The sequence below is a fragment of the Pogona vitticeps genome, chromosome 2 (assembly GCF_051106095.1).
Source record: "Pogona vitticeps strain Pit_001003342236 chromosome 2, PviZW2.1, whole genome shotgun sequence".
Taxonomy (NCBI): Eukaryota; Metazoa; Chordata; class Lepidosauria; order Squamata; family Agamidae; genus Pogona; species Pogona vitticeps.
This window is the reverse complement of record NC_135784.1, coordinates 22,092,146-22,116,884: the sequence shown is the minus strand read 5'-3', so window position 1 is coordinate 22,116,884 and position 24,739 is coordinate 22,092,146. Positions and strand designations below refer to the sequence as shown.

Here is a 24,739-nt window from a genome sequence, read left to right as displayed (position 1 = left end):
GCCTGTAGGTACCCTTGGGGTTTTCCTGCATCGGGACCTGAGAGGAGATGGACCCTCAAGGATATTGGAGGGGGAGAGGAGAGGAGATGGGAATGGCTGGGAAACGGTTCAAGAACAAGGGGAGCCACAGCCAGTGGCCATAAAATGAAGGGAGCTGTGAGTTTCTCACAATTAAGTGCAAGATAAACAAGACTGAATCCTGTTCCAGATTTATTGTTGTTACATGCTGTGGAGTCGTCACGGGGATTTCAAGTCATGTGAAGTGTCGAAGGAGTGGCTTCACCATTAACGCACACAGACACACACACTTAGTGAGTTTCCCTGGCCAAGCAGGGATAAGAAACCAGCTCTCCTGAGCGACAGTCTGGCCATCTATCCGTTGTGCGACATTTGATTTCACTGTTCTATATAACAAATATATATATATAATATACAGTTAACTCCCCTGCATGAAGTCTTTTAATGAAAAGTACTGCTGTGTGTTTCTCCTGAAGCCTAGTCCACTTTTCAAATACATATATATAAACCCCAGGATCTCCTAGAGCCTGTCTTCCCTTGAAAAGGAAAACAGTGCCCCCAGGAGCCAAGATTGTCCTTTTCAATACTATTTGGACACCCCTCCCTCAATGCCACAACTTTTTGACCCCTCCTGGTAACTTGGGGCAGATGCAGGTCCCACCCTCAAACCTCTACAGCTGTTCAACCCCAATGTATGTCTCTGATCCCCGGGATGCCTCACTGAACAAAAGTTCATTCATCTTCTAATTTAATCTGTTTCCACACGCCAAACGTTTCCATGGCTTCCCCACTGTGTGAATTTCCTAATGAGAACTCGGACGTTTCTTCTGATTTCACCTGTTTCCATACTCCCAGCAGTAAAATGGTTCCAGTTCCGCTGTGAACCGTCTGATGTCTAACTAGGTTTCCTTTCCCGCTGAAGCTTTTCCCACACTCTAAGCATTTAAAGGGTTTTTCCCCGGTGTGAATTCTTTCATGGGATGTGAGATTCGACCGATGGCTGAAGCTCTTTCCGCGCTCCAGGCATGGGTAGGGTTTCTCGCCAGTGTGACTTCTTTGGTGGACCAAATAGTTTGTGTTATTGTTGAAACTTTTCCCACAGATTAAGCACTGGTACGGTTTCTCCCCCATGTGAATTCTTACGTGCGACGTCAGCTTGTCGTTCTGGGTGAAACTCTTTCCACACTCCATGCATTTATAGGGTTTCCCCCCTGTGTGGATCCTTTGGTGAGAATTGAGGTATCGCCTTTGGCTGAAGCTGCTTCCGCACTCCAAGCATTCGTACGGCTTCTCTCCGGTGTGAATTCTCCGGTGCTCTGTGAGATTTGCGCTGTTGCTGAAGCTTTTCCCACATTCCAGACATTTGTACGGCTTCTCCCCAGTGTGAATCCTATGGTGAGAGGTAAGGCTTCCCTTCTGACTGAAACTCTTCCCACACTCCAAGCATTTATAAGGTTTCTCCCCAGTGTGGATCCTCTGATGGGCCGTGAGGTGCATCTTCCGGCCAAAGCTCTTCCCACAGTCCAAGCAGATGAAAGGTTTCTCTCCTGTGTGAATCCGTTGATGTGTCGTGAGGTTTCCTTTGTAATGGAAGTTCTTTCCGCACAGCAAGCATTTATAGGGTTTCTCTCCCGTGTGAATCCTCTGATGTTTCGTAAGGTCTGAATTGGTAATGAAGCGTTTTCCGCAGGCCAAGCACTGGTGTGGTTTCTCCCCAGTGTGGAGCCTGCAGTGAATGATAAGCTTGGAGGCACAACTGAAAGCTTTTCCACATACAGGGCACTTCTTATTCTCCTTTCCTTTCTCCGATTTTTCTTCACACATGATCTCATGTGGATCATCGCCCGGAGAAGCAGAGGATTTATTCTTTCTTTGTGGATTTGCTTCTGTTTTCTTCTTTTGATCTTTCCTATTTCTGTACTTTTGTCCTTCCCAGGCCATCCCACATGGTTCTCTCATATTCTCCATTTCCAGCTTGTCATCTTCTAAAAAAGAGATAAGAAATCGGTACAAATTGGAATTACTACTACTACTACTACTACTACTACTACTACTACTACTACTACTACAATAATAATAATAATAATAATAATAATAATAATAATAATAATAATAATAATAATAATAATAATAATAATAATAATAATAATAATAATAATATATGCAGAGCTGAAAGGGAGCCTATGGATCATCAAGTCCAGCTTCAGTCAGGGAAGCACAGTCAGGAATTGAACTCCCAACCTCTGGCTCTGCAGGCAGATACTTCAACCACTGAACTATCCAGCAATTCCCAGAGTGTCAGACCACTGAACAAGTTAAATTAAAAGTTGGAAGCAGCCTTTCAGTATACTGGACTAGAAGTTTTGGAGGGATGCTTCCAGATGCAGTAGAGAGAGTATAAAGTTAGCTGGAGAAGCAGCAGTTTCACATATTTCCAGTGAAGCACAATTTTGCAAAGGAATGGGTTTCAGGTTCAGAAAAAATGCTGGAGACTCTCCTAATGAACCTAGCAATGTTTTTGGTGCACAATGAGGGATACAAGCATTGGCTCCTTAACTAGTGGCAATTCACCAGAACAGTTTAATGCCTCTGCATTTAACATCAGTAACTGACAGGACTCTGTTTAGCATATTATACAATAGGGACCCCCATATCTGCCAGATTGGTATCTGTGGTTCCCCTTATTTAAAATATTAAAAGAAAAAAAGCTCAAAAGAGGTATTCCCATGATGCAATTACCAGAAGACCATGCTATGTACAGGGTTCACTACTAATTCCCTCGTAGATACGGTACTTCAAATTATTTCACCGCATTGTAATGCAATTTTTTTTGGTTGTGCATGCTGTTTTCAGAGGGATGTGCCCCCCCCCAAAAAAAACAGGTTACAAAGACTTCAAGATAAATAATATAGGAAATGGGCCAGAAAAACACAACAGTCATGATTTTCATCATCATACTGTCATCAGGATCACCTTCGCTATAATGGATGAGAAAAAGAGAGAGGCCATACCGAGACAGACTACAATCTCACAGGTCTCTTCCATGATTTCCCTGGGCAGGATCCAGCAAAACCCGCTGCACCTCGGAGTGAGACGCACAGCCACTGCTTCAAAGAACACCAAGTCCTGGAATGCAAACAAACAAGCAAGCAAGCAAATAAATAAATACACTTTTCCTCCTTTTTTTTATAGGTAACATAAATGTTCTTTACAAACCAATTCCAAAGCATTGTTTAAGAGGACGTGGCTGGGCAGTAGATGTCAGCATCTAGCTTTTGCAGCCTTCTCGATACAAGCCAAGGTTTTCTACATCCATGAAACATCATGACTATATAGTATGTTCAAGATCAAGGACACCATGGCTCTGATTAGTTATTGAAGAAAAACGGGAGGTAGGGATTATTCCTAGAATAATTGAGTTGGACGGAGCCCGTAAAGCCATTGAGTTCAAACCCCCCCCCCTTCAATGCAGGAATCTAAATCCAAGTATACCTGACAGATGGATCTCCCATAGAGATGGGGGTACAGTGGTGCCTCGCTTGACGATGTTAATTCGTTCCAGCGAAATCGCTGTAGAGCGAAAACATCATCAAACGAAACGAAAAAATCCCATTGAAATGCATTGAAAACCCGTTCAATGCGTTCTAATGGGCTGATAAACTCACCGTCCAGCGAAGATCCTCCATACGGCGGCCATTTTGGGTGCCTGTAAAGTGAGGAATCCGTTCTAGAAAACAGCGGGGAGCCATTTTCTTCAGCCGGCAGCGATTTTGAAACCCAACGATCAGCTGTTTGCTGATCGTCGTAAAGCAAAAATCGGTTCCCGAAGCAGGCAACCGATCATCGCTAAGCAAAATTCCCCCATTTAAACCATCATTTTGCAATTTCAAAAGCAATCACATAAACGGCAACATAATGCAGATTTGTCGCAGAGCGGGATAATCGTCCAGCGGGGCACGACTGGCATATTGAGTGTAGCAACTTAACAGGATCATCTTTTAAGATTTTAAATAGTTCAGATGGAATGCCATCACCTCCACTGGCCTTGTTGTTAGCCAGGCTTTCTAAGGCCCACTTGACTTCACTCTCCAGGATGTCTGGCTCAAGGTCAGCAACTACATTGTCTGGGTTGTCCGGGATATCCAGATCTTTCTGGTATAATTCCTCTGTGTATTCTTGCCACCTCTTCTTGATGTCTTCTGCTTCTGTGAGGTCCCTACCATTTTTGTCCTTTATCGTGTCCATCTTTGCACAAAATGTTCCTTTAATAGCTCCAATTTTCTTGAACAGGTCTCTGGTTTTTCCCTTTCTATTGTTTTCCTCTGTATCTTTGCACAGTTCACTTAAGAAAGCCCTCTTGTCTCTCCTTGCTATTCTTTGGAAGTCTGCATTCAATTTTCTGTAACTTTCCCTATCTCCCTTGCATTTTCTTTCCCTTCTCTTCTCTGCTATTTGTAAGGCCTCGTTGGACAGCCACTTTCTTGCATTTCCTTTTCTTTGGGATGTTTTTCGTTGCTGCCTCCTGTATAGTGTTATGAACCTCCATCCATAGTTCTTCGGGCATTCTCTCCACCAAATCCAGTTCCTTCAATTTGTTCCTTCACTTCCACTGTGTATTCATAAGGGATTTTGTTTAGATTATACCTGAGTGGCCCAGTGGTTTTTCCTAATCTCTTCAGTCTAAGCTTGAGTTTTGCTATAAGAAGCTGATGATCAGAACCGCAGTCAGCTCCAGGTCTTGTTTTTGCTGACTGTATAGAGCTTCTCCATCTTTGGCTGCAGAGAATATAATCAATCCTATTTTCGATATTGCCCATCTGGTGATTTCCATGTATAGAGTCGCCTCTTGTGTTGTTGGAAAAGAGTGTTTGTGATGACCAGCTTATTCTCTTGACAAAACTCTATTAGCCTTTGTCCTGCTTCATTCTGAACTCCAAGGCCAAACTTCCCTGTTGTTCCTTTTATCTCTTGGCTCCCTACTTTAGCATTCCAGTCCCCTAGAATGAGAAGAACATCTTTCTTTGGTGTCAGTTCTAGAAGGTGTTGTAAATCTTCATAGAATTGTTCTATTTCAGTCTCCTCAGCAATGCTGGTTGGTGCATAAACTTGGATTATTGTGATGTTGAATGGTCTGCCTTGGATTCGTATTGACATCATTCTATCATTTTTGAGATTGTATCCCGTTACAGCTTTTCCCACTCTTTTGTTGACTATGAGGGCTACTCCATTCCTTCTACGGGATTCTTGCCCACAATAGTAGATATGATAATCATCTGAGCTGAATTCGCCCATTCCTGTCCATTTTAGTTCACTGATGCCCAGGATGTCGATGTTTATTCTTGCCATCTCCTGTTTGACCACCTCCAGCTTCCCAACGTTCATAGATCTTACATTCCAGGTTCCTATGCAGTATTCTTCTTTGCAGCATTGGATTTTCCTTTCACTTCCAGGCACGTCCACAGCTGAGCGTCCTTTCGGCTTTGGCCCAACCACTTCATTAGCTCTGGAGCTACTTGTACTTGTCCTCCACTCTTCCTCAGTAGCATGTTGGACGCCTTCCGACCTGAGGGGCCCATCTTCCAGCGTCATATCTTTTAGCCTTTTGTTTCTGATTATGGGGCGTTCTTGGCAAAGATACTGGAGTGGCTTGCCATTTCCTACTCCAGGTCGATTGCATTTAGTCGGAACTCTCCACTATGTCCTGTCCGTCTTGGGTGTCCCTGCACGGCATAGCCCATAGCTTCTCTGAGTTACTCAAGCCCCTTCGCCACGACAAGGCAGCAATCCATGAAGGAGATTGGAACGCATTAAACTAAGTTTAATGCGTTCCAATGGCTTTTTTTTATCCGTACAGCGATGTTTAATAGGAAATCGGGTATGTGTTATGGACTTGACATCTTTCATCCATTTACTCTCATGAGGATCCTCCACAACAAAGGAGAGCAGACCGGAAGGAACAAGGTTCAATCTTAACCAAAAGTTAAATATCCTGAGCCAGGCCTGTGTATACTGAGGAAAGGCCACTTTCCTATCGCAAAGAGTCATTTGGCACACAGTTGGGTACAGCAAATATTTGTCTAAGAAACTTAGACTGAATAATTTCTATTGATTTTAAGCTTGCATTAGCCCAAATTAAGCTCCCATAAAGCATCTGGACTAACGGCTTGCCTCTGTAGATTTCCAACACTGCTGGTATAAAACTGTGGCCATTAGTATAGAAAAACTGTCTCAGAATTTTTATGGTGCGTGAAGCTTTTTCCACAACATATTCTTGTTGAGTTGTCCATGCTCCTGATGTCTGAAAAACCACACCTAGATATTTAAAGGCTCTGACCTGTTCAATTGGTTGTCCATCCAAGGGCCATTTCCAGAGTCTAATGCATCTGGCAAATACCAATACTTTGGTCTTACTATAATTCACCTCTAGGTGTTCCTTCTGGCAATGGTTTGAGAATTCCCTTAGTTGCCTTCTCAGACCAACTTTAGATTGGGATAGCAACACTGCATCATCTGCGTATAGTAAGATCGAGATTAGGATTGCTGCTAATTTGGGGTTATGGAATGCTAGAGATGACAAATGCTCAACAATATCATTCACATATTAGTTGAATAAAATTGGAGCTAAGACACAGCCTTGCTTGACTCCTTTTGTAGATGGTACAGGATCTCATAACAGCATGCCCTTAGCCAAGTATTATTATAGAGATATTTAATTAGAAAAAGAAGTCCTTTATGTATAGTTGTGGAAGATAGTTTTCCGCACGAGATACAGAGTCAAATGCAGCCTTAAGGTCAATAAATGCTGCATGCAGTATATCGTAACATGCCCTTTTTCTTCTTAACATATTTATCAATCAGGTGAGCTAATACAAAACAGTTATCTAGAGTGGATCACCCTTGATTAAATCCTGCTTGCTCTACTGCTATAATATTTTCATCCTGGATCCAGTCAATTAATTTATTGCATAGATGTTTGGCGTAGTTTGCTTATTACACTCAATTAGCTGATTGGTCTATAGTTGGCAGAATCATTTTAAACTCCTTTTATATATATCGAACAGGCATACTACCTATAAGTTGGGATACATCTATAATAGTCCCTATATATGCTTGGTCTACCATTGGTGACCATTTAATTCTTTTACTGCCAGTCATTTCTGAAACTTTGCTGGGATAAGATTGCGATTGTAAATGAGGATTACTAAATGTTAGCTATGTTAGCATCAATATCAGGGGTAAATGATTGCCTTCTGTGCTGTTACCAATTTCAAACTGAGTCACATATTCATAAATTCATATTCATCAAATAAAATAAAATAAATAAATAAATAAATTCTGTATGTGGAATGTGAGACTGCTATATAATCAATCACACTGCTACCCCTCTAGATAAGTCCCCATTTGCAGAACCATTCAGTATTAGGAGATCCCTCCTCCTTGTAAACTGTGCAAAACAATACCCTGTATAACTGCATGTCTTATCTTTAGACATTCAACCATTTCTCTCCACTGTACAGTGGGGTCTTGACTTAAGAACACCTTGAGTTAAGAACATTTTGACTTAAGAACCACTCTCATAGGAAAATATTGACTTGACTTACATACTTAGATTTGAGATAAGAACTAAAAAAAAACCACGTGGGAGGCAGGGAAAGTGCAAAATTTGAACTTTCAGTTAACTGTTGGCCAGTGAAAAGGGTGCCTGTCTGCTTCCTCACGCCTCCCAGCGCTTAGAGAGTGGATTGGGAGTCTTCAGACTGCCTGGTACTGCCTGGACTGTATTTTCCCTGCCTTCCCTGAACCTTTCTTGACCTAAGAAAAAAAGAAACAAAATATCCCCCTCTAGTGGTCATAGGCAGAATAGCAGCTTCCCATTAGTTTCTATGGACGGAAAAGAGCAGATACGGATCAAATGGTTTTCAATGCTTTCCTATGGGAAATGCAGATTTGACTTGAGAACATTTTGACTTGAGAACCGCCTTCCAATACGGATTAAGTTCTCAAGTCAAGACCCCACTGTACTATCATCTGAATCCAATACCCAATGAAAGTGGGCACAGAGACTTTCATCATTAGCACATAGGCATGCATGCATTAAAATCCCCTGCAACAATAAATATTGCTTTGGATTCAATATGTTCTACACAGTTATCAATAGCAACCCAAATGTTATCCTGATCTTAGAGCTAGATTAGGCATCCTTTAGTCTCAAGAGACTATGGTAACATGCTCTGAACAGAGGTCTTGGAATAGAGTCTAGTGTGGCTAAGAAGCCCCATTGAAGAGTGACCATCCCTTCCACACTGAAAACAAATACAATCTGTCCCCGGTGCTGCTCCCTGATTTTGCTGGTTTCGGAACTGCCTCTTTGCCTCGGCCTGCTGGACAAGGGTCTCTTCAAAATGGGAGAGGTCATGAGACTGAACGCTCAGATGTCAAGGTTTCCCATCTGTTGAGGTCCATTCCTAAGGCCTTCAGATCCCGCTTGCAGATATCCTTGTATTGCAGCTGTGGTCTCATTCTGTGGCAATTTCCCTGCACTAATTCTCCATATAGGAGATCTTTTGGAATCCGACTAGCAAGTCGTGGCAGGCCTTGCTAAAGCGATTTATGAGTGGTTGGAGGTCTTCAGCAGAGTGGGCAACAATGGCTGCATCGTTTGCAAAGAGGAAGTCCCGCATGCATTTCAGTTGGACTTTGGTCTTTGCTCTCAATCTAGAGAGATTAAAGAGCTTTCTGTCTGATCTAGTCCGGAGATAGACACCCTCGGTTGCAGTTCTGAAGGCATGCTTCAGCATAACAGCAAAAAAGATCCCAGAGTTGGCGCGAGGACACTGCCCTATTTCACTCCACTTCGGATGTCAAAGCAATCTGATGTTGAGCCATCAAAAACTATAGTGGTCATTCACCTTTAAAATAGATAAGGAGTATGCAATTGAACGGTAGTAAACTCACCAGATCAGCCCTGATTCTATAGGACTTTGATTTCAAAATCAGAAGCGAAAACCCAAGGAATTAAAGGATAACTTTCTTTGCTAGGTCTGCTCTAAACTGGAGGGAGGGAGGACAGGACAGGGCCCTTCTCCATCCTGGAAGCAGTGGCTTGCAAAGATCAGCAGTCTGCATCTGTCCTCTCCCCTCTGGGCCCAATCCACCTAGGATGAAAACACAAGTCACATGGCCAAATGCGTTACTTCTCCCCGGACAGAGCAAAGGACTAGCCGTAAACATTGAGAAATATGAGGGCAGCTGGGCCAGAGGGCTTGGGGTGAATCTCCTCTTAGGGTGGGGACCACCGGTGGTGCCCCACAAGGCTGGCTCCCCACTGTATCAGTTATTCCCTAAAGAAGAAACCTGGACCGAGGTAGAATGGATAAAGGCTGATATCCAACCTGGGGCAGCGCAGCCGCACCAGTGGGCCAGAACCCCAGAGTGTTTGTTATGGGGTGGAGGCCTCACCCGTCCCAAGGCAACCCAGCGGAAGAACAAGCAGTGAGGGTGTGGATGCAGTTAAGAGGTGGAAACCAGAACGTTTCTTTATTTTGACAAAACCAGCCCCGAGTACCCGGCCCTTAAAACAGAGAAAACTTTTAAAAGGCTGTTGGGTGGTGCTTCAAAGACCCAACAGCTGGAGAAGATGGCTGATCCAGAATCCTAACCATGAAAAGGTGTGGTGGGTAGGGTGCCTGGCACCCACACAAACTTATTCCCGTGACTTCGAAAGCCAGGATAAATGCTCCTTTTGGAGAAACACTGCTGGACTTTTGAGGAAGTTCCTTTGTTTTTCAAATAGATAACCTATTGTCTCAAAACACCTTACTTGTTTACAATAGTTACACTCCTCCCATCCCACAGACGATGTCAGGGTTGTGTGCCACTGACTGTATTACATCGAAAACTCAACAATAGAAAGAATATAAGTAATAACTTTGAATGGGGGTCTGGTGTGCAGCTCCTGGATATCTGTGGACCATCACCTCTCACTTCCCTGGAGGGAAAATTATTTCTTCAAAACAATGACAGTTCTGTACCTAGGGATCTCTAGACAGATAAGAGGGGGCGGTCCGCTTTAACCCAAATATGCTTTTTTCCAGCTTTTCTATCAACCAGAAGTGAACTTCCTCTGACACTCTGAGAATACCAGTGGTTGGTAGATCTTTATTAATCGCAGTGTACTAATTGAAGAGAAAATAAACATTTCAGTTCCTTTTCAGTGCCTTCAGCACATTCTTACCATTCCTATGGGTCCCTGCATGATGGCCATTTATACAATATACAGTAAGGCCCTCTTATCCATGGGAATCATATCCACAGTTTGAAAATATTAAAAGAAAAATTGTAGAAATATATATATTTCTAGAAATGAGGTTACCAGAACTGGCCACTAGAGGGAGTCAGAAATGAGGGGTTCCCAATCTGTGGGCCGTGGCTCCAGGGGGTGCAGTGAATCCCAGGCAGGGGTGCTATGGGAAAAGAGATGGCACACAGAACTATGAGAATTATAGAGAAGCTGTTCATAGCTGTATGAACAGCTCTGCTACTTTCATAGCTCTATAAAAAGCTTCTCTATTGTTTTGTTTCTAACAGAAACGGGAAGTAGAGACTGTGCCTGCCGCTCCATTCTCCCTCTCTATGGTCTCCAGTGGAAGCGCCTGTAGGTACCCTTGGGGTTTTCCTGCATCGGGACCTGAGAGGAGATGGACCCTCAAGGATATTGGAGGGGGAGAGGAGAGGAGATGGGAATGGCTGGGAAACGGTTCAAGAACAAGGGGAGCCACAGCCAGTGGCCATAAAATGAAGGCAGCTGTGATTCCCAAATGTTTGGGAACCACAGGTCCAGAAAAATGTATTTCCATGGTGTTATTACCAGGACTGGCCATTAGAGGGAGTCAGAGAACATACCACAGTGCTTCCTATTAAAATACAGTGGTGCCTCCCATTACGACATTAATTCGTTCCAGTGAAATCGCTGTAGAACGAAAATGTCGTAATGCGAAAATAAAAAACCCATTGAAACGCATTAAAACCCGTTTAATGTGTTCCAATGGGCTAAAATCTCACCGTCCAGCGAAGATCCTCCATAGGGCGGCCATTTTCGGTGGCTGTTTTGCGAGGAATCCGTCCCAGAAAACAGTGGGGAGCCATTTTATTTACCTAGCTGCCATTTTGAGACTGCTGATCAGCTGTAGGAAAATCGTCATTTTGTGAAGAATCGGTTCCCGAAGCAGGGAACCGATCATTGCAAAGTGAAAAAGCCTATTCAGACCATTGTTTTGCGATCGCAAAAACGTCATCGTAATGCGGTTTCATCGTAATGCGGGGCAATCGTAAAGGGGGGCACAACTGTAGTGTTTGCTATAATCCACATTTTTCAGCATCTGCGGGGGGGGGGTTGGAACCAATCCCCGCACAGATAAAAGGGTCCTGCTGTACCTCTTCAGTGAGTTTCTCACAATTAAGTGCAAGATAAACAAGACTGAATCCTGTTCCAGATTTATTGTTGTTACATGCTGTGGAGTCGTCACGGGGATTTCAAGGTATGTGAAGTGTCGAAGGAGTGGCTTCACCATTAACGCACACAGACACACACACTTAGTGAGTTTCCCTGGCCAAGCAGGGATAAGAAACCAGCTCTCCTGAGCGACAGTCTGGCCATCTATCCGTTGCGCGACATTTGATTTCACTGTTCTATATAACAAATATATATATATAATATACAGTTAACTCCCCTGCATGAAGTCTTTTAATGAAAAGTACTGCTGAGTGTTTCTCCTGAAGCCTAGTCCACTTTTCAAATATATATATATAAACCCCAGGAACTCCTAGAGCCTGTCTTCCCTTGAAAGGGAAAACGGTGCCCCCAGGAGCCAGGATTGTCCTTTTCAATACTATTTGGATACCCCTCCCTCAATGCCACAACTTTTTGACCCCTCCTGGTCACTTGGGGCAGATGCAGGTCCCACCCTCAAACCTCTACAGCTATTCAGCCCCAATGTATGTCTCTGATCCCTGGGATGCCTCACTGAACAGACGTTCATTCATCTTCTAATTTAATCTGTTTCCACACGCCAAACGTTTCCATGGCTTCCCCACTGTGTGAATTTCCTAATGAGAACTCGGACGTTTCTTCTGATTTCACCTGTTTCCATACTCCGAGCAGTGAAATGGTTCCAGTCCCGCTGTGAACCGTCTGATGTCTAACTAGGTTTCCTTTCCCGCTGAAGCTTTTCCCACACTCCAAGCATTTAAAGGGTTTTTCCCCGGTGTGAATTCTTTCATGGGATGTGAGATTCGACCGATGGCTGAAGCTCTTTCCGCGCTCCAGGCATGGGTAGGGTTTCTCGCCAGTGTGACTTCTTTGGTGGACCAAATAGTTTGTGTTATTGTTGAAACTTTTCCCACAGATTAAGCACTGGTACGGTTTCTCCCCCATGTGAATTCTTACGTGCGACGTCAGCTTGTCGTTCTGGGTGAAACTCTTTCCACACTCCATGCATTTATAGGGTTTCCCCCCTGTGTGGATCCTTTGGTGAGAATTGAGGTATCGCCTTTGGCTGAAGCTGCTTCCGCACTCCAAGCATTCGTACGGCTTCTCTCCGGTGTGAATTCTCCGGTGCTCTGTGAGATTTGCGCTGTTGCTGAAGCTTTTCCCACATTCCAGACATTTGTACGGCTTCTCCCCAGTGTGAATCCTATGGTGAGAGGTAAGGCTTCCCTTCTGACTGAAACTCTTCCCACACTCCAAGCATTTATAAGGTTTCTCCCCAGTGTGGATCCTCTGATGGGCCGTGAGGTGCATCTTCCGGCCAAAGCTCTTCCCACAGTCCAAGCAGATGAAAGGTTTCTCTCCTGTGTGAATCCGTTGATGTGTCGTGAGGTTTCCTTTGTAATGGAAGTTCTTTCCGCACAGCAAGCATTTATAGGGTTTCTCTCCCGTGTGAATCCTCTGATGTTTCGTAAGGTCTGAATTGGTAATGAAGCGCTTGCCGCAGGCCAAGCACTGGTGTGGTTTCTCCCCAGTGTGGAGCCTGCAGTGAATGATAAGCTTGGAGGCACAACTGAAAGCTTTTCCACATACAGGGCACTTCTTATTCTCCTTTCCTTTCTCCGATTTTTCTTCACACATGATCTCATGTGGATCATCGCCCGGAGAAGCAGAGGATTTATTCTTTCTTTGTGGATTTGCTTCTGTTTTCTTCTTTTGATCTTTCCTATTTCTGTACTTTTGTCCTTCCCAGGCCATCCCACATGGTTCTCTCATATTCTCCATTTCCAGCTTGTCATCTTCTAAAAAAGAGATAAGAAATCGGTACAAATTGGAATTACTACTACTACTACTACTACTACTACTACTACTACTACTACTACTACTACTACTACTACTACTACTACAATAATAATAATAACAATAATAACAATAATAACAATAATAACAATAATAATAATAATAATAATAATAATAATAATAATAATAATAATAATAATAATAATAATAATAATAATAATAATAATAATAATAATAATAATAATAATAATAATAATAATATATTCAGAGCTGAAAGGGAGCCTATGGATCATCAAGTCCAGCTTCAGTCAGGGAAGCACAGTCAGGAATTGAACTCCCAACCTCTGGCTCTGCAGGCAGATACTTCAACCACTGAACTATCCAGCAATTCCCAGAGTGTCAGACCACTGAACAAGTTAAATTAAAAGTTGGAAGCAGCCTTTCAGTATACTGGACTAGAAGTTTTGGAGGGATGCTTCCAGATGCAGTAGAGAGAGTATAAAGTTAGCTGGAGAAGCAGCAGTTTCACATATTTCCAGTGAAGCACAATTTTGCAAAGGAATGGGTTTCAGGTTCAGAAAAAATGCTGGAGACTCTCCTAATGAACCTAGCAATGTTTTTGGTGCACAATGAGGGATACAAGCATTGGCTCCTTAACTAGTGGCAATTCACCAGAACAGTTTAATGCCTCTGCATTTAACATCAGTAACTGACAGGACTCTGTTTAGCATATTATACAATAGGGACCCCCATATCTGCCAGATTGGTATCTGTGGTTCCCCTTATTTAAAATATTAAAAGAAAAAAAGCTCAAAAGAGGTATTCCCATGATGCAATTACCAGAAGACCATGCTATGTATAGGGTTCACTACTAATTCCCTCGTAGATACGGTACTTCAAATTATTTCACCGCATTGTAATGCAATTTTTTTTGGTTGTGCATGCTGTTTTCAGAGGGATGTGCCCCCCCCCCAAAAAAAACAGGTTACAAAGACTTCAAGATAAATAATATAGGAAATGGGCCAGAAAAACACAACAGTCATGATTTTCATCATCATACTGTCATCAGGATCACCTTCGCTATAATGGATGAGAAAAAGAGAGAGGCCATACCGAGACAGACTACAATCTCACAGGTCTCTTCCATGATTTCCCTGGGCAGGATCCAGCAAAACCCGCTGCACCTCGGAGTGAGACGCACAGCCACTGCCTCAAAGAACACCAAGTCCTGGAATGCAAACAAACAAGCAAGCAAGCAAATAAATAAATAAATACACTTTTCCTCCGTTTTTTATAGGTAACATAAATGTTCTTTACAAACCAATTCCAAAGCATTGTTTAAGAGGATGTGGCTGGGCAGTAGATGTCAGCATCTAGCTTTTGCAGCCTTCTCGATACAAGCCAAGGTTTTCTACATCCATGAAACATCATGACTATATAGTATGTTCAAGATCAAGGACACCATGGCTCTGATTAGTTATTGAAGAAAAACGGGAGGTAGGGATTATTCCTAGAATAATTGAGTTGGACGGAGCCCGTAAAGCCATTGAGTTCAAACCCCCCCCCTTCAATGCAGGAATCTAAATCCAAGTATACCTGACAGATGGATCTCCCATAGAGATGGGGGTACAGTGGTGCCTCGCTTGACGATGTTAATTCGTTCCAGCGAAATCGCTGTAGAGCGAAAACATCATCAAACGAAACGAAAAAATCCCATTGAAATGCATTGAAAACCCGTTCAATGCGTTCTAATGGGCTGATAAACTCACCGTCCAGCGAAGATCCTCCATACGGCGGCCATTTTGGGTGCCTGTAAAGTGAGGAATCCGTTCTAGAAAACAGCGGGGAGCCATTTTCTTCAGCCGGCAGCGATTTTGAAACCCAACGATCAGCTGTTTGCTGATCGTCGTAAAGCAAAAATCGGTTCCCGAAGCAGGCAACCGATCATCGCTAAGCAAAATTCCCCCATTTAAACCATCATTTTGCAATTTCAAAAGCAATCACATAAACGGCAACATAATGCAGATTTGTCGCAGAGCGGGATAATCGTCCAGCGGGGCACGACTGGCATATTGAGTGTAGCAACTTAACAGGATCATCTTTTAAGATTTTAAATAGTTCAGATGGAATGCCATCACCTCCACTGGCCTTGTTGTTAGCCAGGCTTTCTAAGGCCCACTTGACTTCACTCTCCAGGATGTCTGGCTCAAGGTCAGCAACTACATTGTCTGGGTTGTCCGGGATATCCAGATCTTTCTGGTATAATTCCTCTGTGTATTCTTGCCACCTCTTCTTGATGTCTTCTGCTTCTGTGAGGTCCCTACCATTTTTGTCCTTTATCGTGTCCATCTTTGCACAAAATGTTCCTTTAATAGCTCCAATTTTCTTGAACAGGTCTCTGGTTTTTCCCTTTCTATTGTTTTCCTCTGTATCTTTGCACAGTTCACTTAAGAAAGCCCTCTTGTCTCTCCTTGCTATTCTTTGGAAGTCTGCATTCAATTTTCTGTAACTTTCCCTATCTCCCTTGCATTTTCTTTCCCTTCTCTTCTCTGCTATTTGTAAGGCCTCGTTGGACAGCCACTTTCTTGCATTTCCTTTTCTTTGGGATGTTTTTCGTTGCTGCCTCCTGTATAGTGTTATGAACCTCCATCCATAGTTCTTCGGGCATTCTCTCCACCAAATCCAGTTCCTTCAATTTGTTCCTTCACTTCCACTGTGTATTCATAAGGGATTTTGTTTAGATTATACCTGAGTGGCCCAGTGGTTTTTCCTAATCTCTTCAGTCTAAGCTTGAGTTTTGCTATAAGAAGCTGATGATCAGAACCGCAGTCAGCTCCAGGTCTTGTTTTTGCTGACTGTATAGAGCTTCTCCATCTTTGGCTGCAGAGAATATAATCAATCCTATTTTCGATATTGCCCATCTGGTGATTTCCATGTATAGAGTCGCCTCTTGTGTTGTTGGAAAAGAGTGTTTGTGATGACCAGCTTATTCTCTTGACAAAACTCTATTAGCCTTTGTCCTGCTTCATTCTGAACTCCAAGGCCAAACTTCCCTGTTGTTCCTTTTATCTCTTGGCTCCCTACTTTAGCATTCCAGTCCCCTAGAATGAGAAGAACATCTTTCTTTGGTGTCAGTTCTAGAAGGTGTTGTAAATCTTCATAGAATTGTTCTATTTCAGTCTCCTCAGCAATGCTGGTTGGTGCATAAACTTGGATTATTGTGATGTTGAATGGTCTGCCTTGGATTCGTATTGACATCATTCTATCATTTTTGAGATTGTATCCCATTACAGCTTTTCCCACTCTTTTGTTGACTATGAGGGCTACTCCATTCCTTCTACGGGATTCTTGCCCACAATAGTAGATATGATAATCATCTGAGCTGAATTCGCCCATTCCTGTCCATTTTAGTTCACTGATGCCCAGGATGTCGATGTTTATTCTTGCCATCTCCTGTTTGACCACCTCCAGCTTCCCAACGTTCATAGATCTTACATTCCAGGTTCCTATGCAGTATTCTTCTTTGCAGCATTGGATTTTCCTTTCACTTCCAGGCACGTCCACAGCTGAGCGTCCTTTCGGCTTTGGCCCAACCACTTCATTAGCTCTGGAGCTACTTGTACTTGTCCTCCACTCTTCCTCAGTAGCATGTTGGACGCCTTCCGACCTGAGGGGCCCATCTTCCAGCGTCATATCTTTTAGCCTTTTGTTTCTGATCATGGGGCGTTCTTGGCAAAGATACTGGAGTGGCTTGCCATTTCCTACTCCAGGTCGATTGCGTTTAGTCGGAACTCTCCACTATGTCCTGTCCGTCTTGGGTGTCCCTGCACGGCATAGCCCATAGCTTCTCTGAGTTACTCAAGCCCCTTCGCCACGACAAGGCAGCAATCCATGAAGGAGATTGGAACGCATTAAACTAAGTTTAATGCGTTCCAATGGCTTTTTTTTATCCGTACAGCGATGTTTAATAGGAAATCGGGTATGTGTTATGGACTTGACATCTTTCATCCATTTACTCTCATGAGGATCCTCCACAACAAAGGAGAGCAGACCGGAAGGAACAAGGTTCAATCTTAACCAAAAGTTAAATATCCTGAGCCAGGCCTGTGTATACTGAGGAAAGGCCACTTTCCTATCGCAAAGAGTCATTTGGCACACAGTTGGGTACAGCAAATATTTTTCTAAGAAACTTAGACTGAATAATTTCTATTGATTTTAAGCTTGCATTAGCCCAAATTAAGCTCCCATAAAGCATCTGGACTAACGGCTTGCCTCTGTAGATTTCCAACACTGCTGGTATAAAACTGTGGCCATTAGTATAGAAAAACTGTCTCAGAATTTTTATGGTGCGTGAAGCTTTTTCCACAACATATTCTTGTTGAGTTGTCCATGCTCCTGATGTCTGAAAAACCACACCTAGATATTTAAAGGCTCTGACCTGTTCAATTGGTTGTCCATCCAAGGACCATTTCCAGAGTCTAAAGCATCTGGCAAATACCAATACTTTGGTCTTACTATAATTCACCTCTAGGTGTTCCTTCTGGCAATGGTTTGAGAATTCCCTTAGTTGCCTTCTCAGACCAACTTTAGATTGGGATAGCAACACTGCATCATCTGCGTATAGTAAGATCGAGATTAGGATTGCTGCTAATTTGGGGTTATGGAATGCTAGAGATGACAAATGCTCAACAATATCATTCACATATTAGTTGAATAAAATTGGAGCTAAGACACAGCCTTGCTTGACTCCTTATGTAGATGGTACAGGATCTCATAACAGCATGCCCTTAGCCAAGTATTATTATAGAGATATTTAATTAGAAAGAGAAGTCCTTTATGTATAGTTGTGGAAGATAGTTTTCCGCACGAGATACAGAGTCAAATGCAGCCTTAAGGTCAATAAATGCTGCATGCAGTATATCGTAACATGCCCTTTTTCTTCTTAACATATTTATCAATCAGGTGAGCTAATACAAAACAGTTATCTAGAGTGGATCACCCTTGATTAAATCCTGCTTGCTCTACTGCTATAATATTTTCATCCTGGATCCAGTCAATTAATTTATTGCATAGATATTTGGCGTAGTTTGCTTATTACACTCAATTAGCTGATTGGTCTATAGTTGGCAGAATCATTTTAAACTCCTTTTATATATATCGAACAGGCATACTACCTATAAGTTGGGATACATCTATAATAGTCCCTATATATGCTTGGTCTACCATTGGTGACCATTTAATTCTTTTACTGCCAGTCATTTCTGAAACTTTGCTGGGATAAGATTGCGATTGTAAATGAGGATTACTAAATGTTAGCTATGTTAGCATCAATATCAGGGGTAAATGATTGCCTTCTGTGCTGTTACCAATTTCAAACTGAGTCACATATTCATAAATTCATATTCATCAAATAAAATAAAATAAATAAATAAATAAATTCTGTATGTGGAATGTGATACTGCTATATAATCAATCACACTGCTACCCCTCTAGATAAGTCCCCATTTGCAGAACCATTCAGTATTAGGAGATCCCTCCTCCTTGTAAACTGTGCAAAACAATACCCTGTATAACTGCATGTCTTATCTTTAGACATTCAACCATTTCTCTCCACTGTACAGTGGGGTCTTGACTTAAGAACACCTTGAGTTAAGAACATTTTGACTTAAGAACCACTCTCATAGGAAAATATTGACTTGACTTACATACTTAGATTTGAGATAAGAACTAAAAAAAAACCACGTGGGAGGCAGGGAAAGTGCAAAATTTGAACTTTCAGTTAACTGTTGGCCAGTGAAAAGGGTGCCTGTCTGCTTCCTCACGCCTCCCAGCGCTTAGAGAGTGGATTGGGAGTCTTCAGACTGCCTGGTACTGCCTGGACTGTATTTTCCCTGCCTTCCCTGAACCTTTCTTGACCTAAGAAAAAAAGAAACAAAATATCCCCCTCTAGTGGTCATAGGCAGAATAGCAGCTTCCCATTAGTTTCTATGGACGGAAAAGAGCAGATACGGATCAAATGGTTTTCAATGCTTTCCTATGGGAAATGCAGATTTGACTTGAGAACATTTTGACTTGAGAACCGCCTTCCAATACGGATTAAGTTCTCAAGTCAAGACCCCACTGTACTATCATCTGAATCCAATACCCAATGAAAGTGGGCACAGAGACTTTCATCATTAGCACATAGGCATGCATGCATTAAAATCCCCTGCAACAATAAATATTGCTTTGGATTCAATATGTTCTACACAGTTATCAATAGCAACCCAAATGTTATCCTGATCTTAGAGCTAGATTAGGCATCCTTTAGTCTCAAGAGACTATGGTAACATGCTCTGAACAGAGGTCTTGGAATAGAGTCTAGTGTGGCTAAGAAGCCCCATTGAAGAGTGACCATCCCTTCCACACTGAAAACAAATACAATCTGTCCCCGGTGCTGCTCCCTGATTTTGCTGGTTTCGGAACTGCCTCTTTGCCTCGGCCTGCTGGACAAGGGTCTCTTCAAAATGGGAGAGGTCATGAGACTGAACGCTCAGATGTCAAGGTTTCCCATCTGTTGAGGTCCATTCCTAAGGCCTTCAGATCCCGCTTGCAGATATCCTTGTATTGCAGCTGTGGTCTCATTCTGTGGCAATTTCCCTGCACTAATTCTCCATATAGGAGATCTTTTGGAATCCGACTAGCAAGTCTTGGCAGGCCTTGCTGAAATGATTCATGAGTTGTTGGAGGTCTTCAGCAAAATGGGCAACAACAGCTGCATCATTGGTGAAGAGGAAGTGCCGCATGCATTTCAGCTGGACTTTGGTCTTTGCTCTCAATCTAGAGAGATTAAAGAGCTTTCCGTCTGATCTAGTCTGGAGATAGACACCTTCTGTTGCAGTTCCAAAGGCGTGATTCAGCATAACAGCAAAAAAGATCCCAAACATAGTTGGCGCGTGGACACAGCCCTGTTTCACTCCACTTCGGATGTCAAAGCGATCTGATGTTGAGCCATCAAAAACTATAGTGGTCATTCGCCTTTAAAATAGATAAGGAGTATGCAATTGAACAGCAGTAAACTGACCAGATCAGCCCTGTCTATAGGGCTGTCTATAGGACTTTGATTTCAAATTCAGAAGCGAAAACCCAAGGAATTAAAGGATAACTTTCTTTGCTGGGTCTGCTCTAAACTGGAGGGAGGACAGGACAGGGCCCTTCTCCATCCTGGAAGCAGTGGCTTGCAAAGATCAGCAGTCTGCATCTGTCCTCTCCCCTCTGGGCCCAATCCACCTAGGATGAAAACACAAGTCACATGGCCAAATGCGTTACTTCTCCCCGGACAGAGCAAAGGACTAGCCATAAACATTGAGAAATATGAGGGCAGCTGGGCCAGAGGGCTTGGGGTGAATCTCCTCTTAGGGTGGGGACCACCGGTGGTGCCCCACAAGGCTGGCTCCCCACTGTATCAGTTATTCCCTAAAGAAGAAACCTGGACAGAGGTAGAATGGATAAAGGCTGATATCCAACCTGGGGCAGCGCAGCCGCACCAGTGGGCCAGAACCCCAGAGTGTTTGTTATGAGTTGGAGGCCTCACCCATCCCAAGGCAACCCAGCGGAAGAACAAGCAGTGAGGGTGTGGATGCAGTTAAGAGGTGGAAACCAGAACGTTTCTTTATTTTGACAAAACCAGCCCCGAGTACCCGGCCCTTAAAACAGAGAAAACTTTTAAAAGGCTGTTGGGTGGTGCTTCAAAGACCCAACAGCTGGAGAAGATGGCTGATCCAGAATCCTAACCATGAAAAGGTGTGGTGGGTAGGGTGCCTGGCACCCACACAAACTTATTCCCGTGACTTCGAAAGCCAGGATAAATGCTCCTTTTGGAGAAACACTGCCGGACTTTTGAGGAAGTTCCTTTGTTTTTCAAATAGATAACCTATTGTCTCAAAACACCTTACTGGTTAACAATAGTTACACTCCTCCCATCCCACAGACGATGTCAGGGTTGTGTGCCACTGACTTTATTGCATCGAAAACTCAACAATAGAAAGAATATAAGTAATAACTTTGAATGGGGGTCTGGTGTGCAGCTCCTGGATATCTGTGGACCATCACCTCTCACTTCCCTGGAGGGAAAATTATTTCTTCAAAACAATGACAGTTCTGTGCCTAGGGATCTCTAGACAGATAAGAGGGGGCGGTCCGCTTTAACCCAAATATGCTTTTTTTCAGCTTTTCTATCAACCAGAAGTGAACTTCCTCTGACACTCTGAGAATACCAGTGGTTGGTAGATCTTTATTAATCGCAGTGTACTAATTGAAGAGAAAAGAAACATTTCAGTTCCTTTTCAGTGCCTTCAGCACATTCTTACCATTCCTATGGGTCCCTGCATGATGGCCATTTATACAATATACAGTAAGGCCCTCTTATCCATGGGAATCATATCCACAGTTTGAAAATATTAAAAGAAAAATTCTAGAAATATATATATTTCTAGAAATGAGGTTACCAGAACTGGCCACTAGAGGGAGTCAGAAATGAGGGGTTCCCAATCTGTGGGCCGTGGCTCCAGGGGGTGCAGGAATCCCAGGCAGGGGTGCTATGGGAAAAGAGATGGAACACAGAACTATGAGAATTATAGAGAAGCTGTTCATAGCTGCATGAACAGCTCTATTACTTTCATAGCTCTATAAAAAGCTTCTCTATTGTTTTGTTTCTAACAGAAACGGGAAGTAGAGACTGTGCCTGCCGCTCCATTCTCCCTCTCTATGGTCCCCAGTGGAAGCGCCTGTAGGTACCCTTGGGGTTTTCCTGCATCGGGACCTGAGAGGAGGTGGGCCCTCAAGGATATTGGAGGGGGAGAGGAGAGGAGATGGGAATGGCTGGGAAACGGTTCAAGAACAAGGGGAGCCACAGCCAGTGGCCATAAAATGAAGGGAGCTGTGATTCCCAAATGTTTGGGAACCACAGGTCTAGAAAAATGTATTTCCATGGTGTTATTACCAGGACTGGCCATTAGAGGGAGTCAGAGAACATGCCATAGTGCTTCCTATTAAAATACAGTGGTGCCTCCCATTACGACATTAATTCGTTCCAAGGAAATCGCTGTAGAACGAAAACGTCTTAATGCAAAAATAAAAAACCCATTGAAACGCATTAAAACCCGTTGAATGTGTTCCAATGGGCTAAAATCTCACCATCCAGTGAAGATCCTCCATAGGGCGGCCATTTTCGGTGGCTGTATTCGTATTCTTATATGAATAGCCCCACGCAGCTGGACTTAACGAAGATCCTGCTCCTAGGGCTGGACCGTCCATTCACACATCTGGCAGCAGCAATGGCCTTGCTCTTCCTTCCAGTCACTCAAGGAGGACTGCTCTTGTCCCACTCAGCTGGCCACTTCAGGCAGGGGGAGGGAAGACGAGTCTCCCTATATGGCTGCCGAGTAGCCAGCCAATCAGGAAGAGAACAAGGCTCTGGGAGTGATTGGAAGGATGAGCGAGGCTGCTGCCAGCGGATGTATGAGTGGACGGTCTGGCCCCAGCTGTGTGGGGATATTCATATACAAATACCCCCATCTCTAGTCTCTGATTTTTTCAACACTGGAATGGTCACCACCTCCAGAGGTTAACAGGTTCCATGCTGGATAGCTCAGGGCTTTAGGCATCCGTCTGCAGAGCCAGATGTTGGGAGTTCAACTCCCCACTGGGTCTCCTTGACAAGGCCTGGGTTTGATGGTCTATTTGATGGTCCCTTTCAGCTCTGCAGTTCTAAGATTTGTCTAAGGAAAAGCTGTCTTGTGACTTATTGAAGGATTGCACTGTAAACTGGCTGATGAGCAAATTTAATTTTACCTATATTTCATAAACACCCACAATTGTAATCTGTGCAATGCTCTACTACGAACAAAGAACACAGTTCTCTGATCAGCGCCACCTGCAGGGTGACTGAAGTATAGCTACTTAAATTGAACAGGCTCAAATTCTCTGGTGGGACTTCACAATGAGTCAACGTGGGTGAATTTGCATCCCCTTCGCTGTGTAGTCACACCCTCGGTCAGAAGAAAACAAAAGTTTGTGCAGCCAGTATCCTGCCCCCCAAGCTCTGTGCCCTACGGCAAGCAAGCTTCACAATCAGGTCTCCATTGAAGTACTGTACTTTAAATAAATAAAAGAAAAATACACATATATACACAAATAAAATATTCACATCAAAAGGAATAAATGTACCATCTTTTTTTCTTTCTTGGTAAAATGGATCCCCTCGCTGCTGCCTGTCAGAACAAGCACCCATCAGAAAGTGCTGTATCTCTTCTCCCCACCCCATGCAGAACGGATTTGAGTCTGAAAACCCCACAAGCACCTCCCTGGGCTGAAAAACTCAACCTTTCTTATGGTTTTAGCTACACATATACTCAAAATCAGGTGCCTAATAGGTCCAATTATTGGGGGCAGCCCAGTTTGCTCCATGGGAGCCTTTCGGGTGCTGTGGTGACACGGGTTCAAGGGAAGAAAGAGACAGTGCCAGATTAATGGTGGGAAGGGTTGTACAACACTGGGGTTAGGGGCGCCGGGCCTCCTTGCTGTTCAAAATCTGCATATAACTCTAATGCCGTCCTTAAGCAAAAATCGCGGTTCCCCCATTGGAATGCAATGAAGCCTATTCAGTGCATTTCAATGGTTTTGACAGGTCCGTTTTCGCTATTTTTAAAGTGTCTTAAAATGTTCAAAACCTGTTTTAAATGCTTGGAATCGTTAGTGCACCTTGTAAAACCTTTGCAAACTTAATTCATAGTCAACAAAAGAGTGGGAAAAGCTGTAATGGGATATAATCTCAAAAATGATAGAATGATTTCAATGTGAATCCAAGGCAGACTGTAACAACACCAGACCTACTGGAGTATCCCACCCTGTAGTTATGCTGCCACCAACCCTTCGCTCTCCCAAGTCACCCAGACCAGGAATGGATTTTAACAAACAAGAGAACAAGGTTTATTGAAAAAACAAACAGGGTAAATAAAAGGATCAGGTAAATAGGATACTGGAACTTGGGATAGTCCCAATCATACATATACAACAGATTGGTTCCCACGGAACACTTTAAGGTAACGCACAGACCCTGAACTTATCCGTTCTGGCTACCTAGATAGAAACCTGAACCTATCAGGTATGTACTATCTGACGAACAGTTGTACCCAGTCTGACCCACAGACTCCAACTCCACTTCTCCACGTCAGCTCCCTTACGAAGGACTTCCCCCAAATATATACAGTACAGCTCCTCCCCCCTGATGTCCCGCCTTCCACTCCCCATAGGATGGAACTTTCCCTCCAAACCCATGACAGACAGGTACCATCAGTGCGGTATGTGACACCTCCCCCCTTTATAAGTTGTTTTACGGGGGAAAAGCTAATGTGCTTTTCTCCAAAAAAACAACCAGGATCAAAACACATAAACAGT

At 43.3% G+C, this 24,739-nt stretch overlaps 1 protein-coding gene across 1 annotated transcript; it reads right to left on the bottom strand.

The window, feature by feature from the left end:
- Nucleotides 1–600: 600 nt before the first annotated feature.
- Nucleotides 601–14,567, bottom strand: LOC144587524 (uncharacterized). Its single transcript, XM_078388420.1, has 3 exons — nucleotides 14,417–14,567; nucleotides 12,412–13,305; nucleotides 601–1,781 (listed from the first exon to the last, which is right to left on the bottom strand). Exons 1-3 carry the CDS (start codon nucleotides 14,448–14,450, stop codon nucleotides 751–753), a joined length of 1,959 nt encoding a protein of 652 aa, XP_078244546.1. The 5' UTR covers nucleotides 14,451–14,567; the 3' UTR covers nucleotides 601–750.
- Between the last annotated feature and the right edge of the window lie 10,172 nt (nucleotides 14,568–24,739).